The 4,952-nt window shown below is 42.3% G+C and overlaps 1 protein-coding gene across 1 annotated transcript; it reads right to left on the reverse strand.

Moving 5' to 3' along the window:
* Nucleotides 1-611: 611 nt before the first annotated feature.
* LOC115128971 (beta-1,3-galactosyltransferase 9) lies at nt 612-2,750 on the reverse strand. Its single transcript, XM_029659108.2, has 3 exons — nt 2,654-2,750; nt 1,761-2,467; nt 612-1,445 (listed from the first exon to the last, which is right to left on the reverse strand). Exons 1-3 carry the CDS (start codon nt 2,657-2,659, stop codon nt 1,061-1,063), a joined length of 1,098 nt encoding a protein of 365 aa, XP_029514968.1. The 5' UTR covers nt 2,660-2,750; the 3' UTR covers nt 612-1,060.
* Nucleotides 2,751-4,952: the final 2,202 nt, after the last annotated feature.

The following is a 4,952-nucleotide window of genomic DNA, read 5'->3' on the forward strand; positions in this document are numbered from 1 at the left end:
TAGAGATGGGGACCTGTGAGGATGTTGGGTTTTCCTACCTCAGAGAAAGCGTCTGGGTGCGTCTGGGCACCTTGTCGCTTAATCAAGGCGGGCTTTAGGTAGAGAGAAGCGTTACTTATGTGTAGATGATAGTCTAAGACAGGAGTAGCTGTTTGTTGTTTTGCTTTCCCTTTTTGGCCACGGCATTTGGTCAACGGCTTAGATTATGTTTATTTGTTTTGCTACGCTGGTGTTTCAGCGTTGGCCGTTCCCTGTACTGGAGTTATTTTGTTGGGTGAAGGAATACCCGTTTAGTAAACGGAACCACAGCTACAGTAAAAGGAGCCACAGCCACTGCCTCTGGTCTGTTGATGTTATGCCTCCCGCCTGTGTTAGGGCGCTTCGGGCAAGCTGATCCATTCACAATATGTGAGCCCTGGGTTGGATTGAAACAACAGCTGATGATGACTTCACAAATGCTATACAAGGCCTAAATAGTATCATTGATGATATATAATTTATAAAGTATGGTTACATTCCAAGATCAGCACCTCTCCCCCACAGCAACAATATCTGGCTTCTTCTGCAAAACATTCTGGCTTTTTGCAATCAAATCCCTTTAACTGCAACTCTTCAATTAATATTTAATCCGCTTCTTATTTACATGATCAAATAAAGTAGAGAATTGTTTCCTGAAATAAAAACTGAAATGCAATACTGAGACTCATATTCAAACTTACACACACACACACACAGGTACAGACACACTTATATGTATATAGTGTAGGATACAGTATCTATTGCATCTTAGCCGCTCTCACTGCTCATCCATTGTCTCTTAACCAAGGCAGGCTTTAGGTAGAGAGAAGCGTTCCTCATTTAATATTTATATATACTTATCCCATTCCTTTACTAGATTGTGTGTATTAGGTTTTGTTGTGGAATTGGTTAGATATTAGGTTTAGTTGTGGAATTGTTAGATATTACCCGTTAGATACTGCTGCACTGTCAGATCTAGAAGCATAAGCATTTCACTACACTCATAATACCATCTGATAATCATGTGTATGTGGATTTGGTTTCAGTCTTCCTGTCCTTCTGAGTTGAAGAAGGACAGTTTGTCCAGGTAAGTGAGAGCCTTGCAAGCCACCAGGCCATAGTAGGTCTCTAGAAAGGAACATCCTCCATCCTCCTGGCCCAGATCTGCCCACACTGTCCCAAGCTCCTCACTCCCCATCCCTGGGGTGTTGAACAGGTAGCGATAACAGCAGTCATTATAATGAATGTGTTTCTCCCCTGAGAAGCGTGCACTGTGGGTGGGTACCACCCCGGCCTTCCAGGCACACAGGCCCACAAACACATCAGCTGGAAGGGCGGCACGGACCCCAGCTGACGCCACATACACCTTCCTGACCACATCCTGGGAGAGGACAGAGGCAGTTCTGGCACAGTAGTCTGGGAGATACCTGTTAGGGCACAGTAAAATGTACACTGTCAGTATACCTTGGGTCCTACCTGGGTGCATATTAAGGAGCAAACAGGATACATGGGAGTTATTCAGCCTTTTGAAGGACAATGGAAGCTGATTATTATTTATTTCTAAACTAAAACTAAACGTTTTGAATTCAGTACAATTAACACATTGTTTCTTAATAATGTAAAGTATTGTCCTACTGTTTCCATGTGTAGTTTCCTACTGTTTCCATAAGTATGTTCCTACGGTTTACAATGCCCTCCAAGAGTGGATGAATAACTCTCCTATGTATATCCAGGTACAGTACCTGTCTGGATAGAGGGCTGGAGATAAGTAGCTGGGACTGGAGGGGTCTCGGTCGGGGGTGTCTTTGTGCATCACCCTCCCCAAGTAGAGGTCCTCAGGGTGCCTTCTTAGCCCCAGTAGGTAACCCCCTAATGCAGGGAGGTTGACAAACACAGAGTCCTCTGTGATCAGGACGAACCTGGCTACTGGGCAGAAAGCCACCACCCACCGTAACGCCAACACCTCCCTCTCGGCCTGACCATGAGGGGAGTCATTCACGTATCCTTGGACCATGTCGCCATGGCGACCGGACTCCGTCATAACAGTCTCCTGGGTGGCGGTGGAGGGAGACAATCCCAGGAAGAAGAGTGTTCTCACGGCGAAACTCTGGACCCGTGTTTGGTTGGCCCAAGTCGCCCTTACCGCATTCCTCTGGGTGTGATTGCTTGGGGAACTGAAGACGATGGTGAGGAGGAAGAGGTCACTGTTCAGGCAGGCATTTGGATTTGTAATGGGGTAATACTGGGACTCGTTTCCCCTGGTCCCACTCAGGTCTAGTTTACGGGCCCTCTCCCTCACGTCCAGGACTGTTCCATCTGTGTATACCCCTGGGGTGGGCTGGAGAATGTACTCCTCTACAAAGTCAGCCCCAAACAACAGGGCATGGAACAGAAGCACATTGAAGAGCAGGAAACACCACTGGTGGGTACGCAACCTGCACAGAGAGAACTGCAGAGAGAGAGAGATTCAAACTTACTGATGTAACACATCAACACACAAAACAACCCTGATTACAATGCTCAGCTGTTCCTAATCTTCATTTAGAAAATCCACAGACATGGTTGGGAGTTTCCAGATAGAAATAAAAAAGGTCAGTTTCATGCTAATGTCTTTGAGGGAACTAAATATGCTTACCTGCATGGTGTCTGCTCATAAGGAACTGCTCCTCTGAAACAGTAAAGCCCTGAGTAACTTGGTCACTCTGGCTGAATGAATAGACTAGTATGAATCTAGTTTGTAGAGGTCTTTCCACCACCTGGTAACTCTACCACCAGGTAACAGTAACACTATACTCTTCCACAGGGTCAGATGGCTGGCTATTCACAAGGAAAGTATCCTCCATCATACATATAGTAATGGCCTGCAGAGAGACTGGATTAATGCACTGTATGAGAAACAACAACCCAGGTAAACAAACCAAGTAAACCAATTGTTTACTGTCCTTTAACCCTTTACACTTGTGGTAATTGGCCTATATGGATAGGGCTAAATTGAAATGTTTCTTACAGAAGAAATATGAAAAGCATATGCATAGCCATAGTGGTAATTGAAAGGGAACAGCTGTTCCCTTTCAAAGAGATTGTGGGGTGAGCTCACCTGACACAAGACTGAATCCAAACATTACACTGTTGATTTTATGTGCATTTTACATTTACTGTACTTTTTGCCACATTTGCCACGAGATTTTAAAATACTCTGGATACATTCAGTAACATGATAAGAATATTCCTTGAAAATGTACTCTGGATACATTCAGTAACATGATAAGAATATTCCTTGAAAATGTAGTCTGGATACATTCAGTAACATGATAAGAATATTCCTTGAAAATGTACTCTGGATACATTCAGTAACATGATAAGTATATTCTTGAAAATGTACTCTGGATACATTCAGTAACATGATAAGAATATTCCTTGAAAATGTAGTCTGGATACATTCAGTAACATGATAAGAATATTCCTTGAAATGTAGTCTGGATACATTCAGTAACATGATAAGAATATTCCTTGAAAATGTAGTCTGGATACATTCAGTAACATGTTAAGAATATTCCTTGAAAATGTAGTCTGGATACATTCAGTAACATGATAAGTATATTCTTGAAAATGTGGGGTAGGTGCAACATTAGACAGGGTTTGAAGAGAGGACTAACTGGTGTTTCCTAGTGGCTACACACCTCTCCAAAGTGAGCACACAAATACAAGTTGCTTTTTGAGCTGTCTTAGCTGTGTCATTGAGGAACTCGCACAAGCACACTTGTAGTTGTTTTGTTTAGAACACGAACCTGTATCTCCGCAATCACACAATTACTGTTATTCTTTACACAATCTCAAAACGGTCCATTATAAATCGCAATCTGGGTCAAGTGGGCATCATTTGAAAGCTTGTTCTATTGCCAACATGACCAGCTAAGTTATAAAATATGATATTACAAGGTTAGGCTTTCACAATGCAAATTTTCTTCACAATAGACAAACAGGCTCATTCTGTTCAGAACAACACTGGGTATGATACCATGTCATCTTGTAGCTGTACATAAAACATAGGTATAATAAATGTTGAAAATGTATATGACATAATATGGAAATGTGAAGTGCACTTTTGGTCTCAAGGGTGTTTGGCTTGCTTATATGACATCAAAGAGGTATTTATTATAATCCTCAACGTCTCATCTTTCAAAATACATAGAGTCCTCTTAATTTACAGCATTTCCCTCACTCAGACAACAACATTTTTGCAAAAGTTGCCCAATTAGCAGGAGGGACTAACTTCTTGTCACGCAAGGTGCTCAAGTTCAGAACAGCTATTAGTCAAAACCCCATTACAGCACTGTGAATCGCAGCGCCAGAGCTCTGACATCATGTATACTGTAGCATGTTACTGTAGAGCTACTGTATTCCAATTTAGCCATTTATCAGTGCCCAAATCTGCCATTTTAAATGGTATACGGGTACGAGTGTAAAGGGTCCCATTTAGGCCAGGTTTCAATCAGATCAGTGTTAACCCGCAATAACCGGCAAACCCATAGCATTATCATTGCTTTTGATAAGGAGATGTCAGAGGTGTAACTGCGTTGGCGCTGTCAAATCGGTGAGCAGATAATCTTGCCCACATGAAGAAATACTACAGTTTACTATAGTATACTGTAGAATACTATACTACACACTGTAGTATCCCTCTGTCATGCCCTGGCCTTAGTATTCTGTGTTTTCTTTATTATTTTGGTTAGGCCAGGGTGTGACATGGGTGATTATGTGTTTGTCTTGTCTAGGGGTTTTGTAGATTGATGGGGTTGTGTTCAGTGTAGTATTCTAGGTAAGTCTATGGTTGCCTAGAGTGGTTCTCAATCAGAGGCAGGTGTTTATCGTTGTCTCTGATTGGGAACCATATTTAGGCAGCCATATTCTTTTGGTATTTTGTGGGTGATTGT

This window comes from Oncorhynchus nerka, linkage group LG4 (genome assembly GCF_034236695.1).
Source record: "Oncorhynchus nerka isolate Pitt River linkage group LG4, Oner_Uvic_2.0, whole genome shotgun sequence".
Lineage (NCBI taxonomy): Eukaryota > Metazoa > Chordata > Actinopteri > Salmoniformes > Salmonidae > Oncorhynchus > Oncorhynchus nerka.

Bases quoted from the DNA above. Each gene is read 5' to 3' on its own strand.
- LOC115128971 (XM_029659108.2), bottom strand. The intron at 1,446-1,760 runs GTACTGTACCTG...GTGCCCTAACAG, and splicing joins CCAGCCCTCTATCCAGACAG to GTATCTCCCAGACTACTGTG.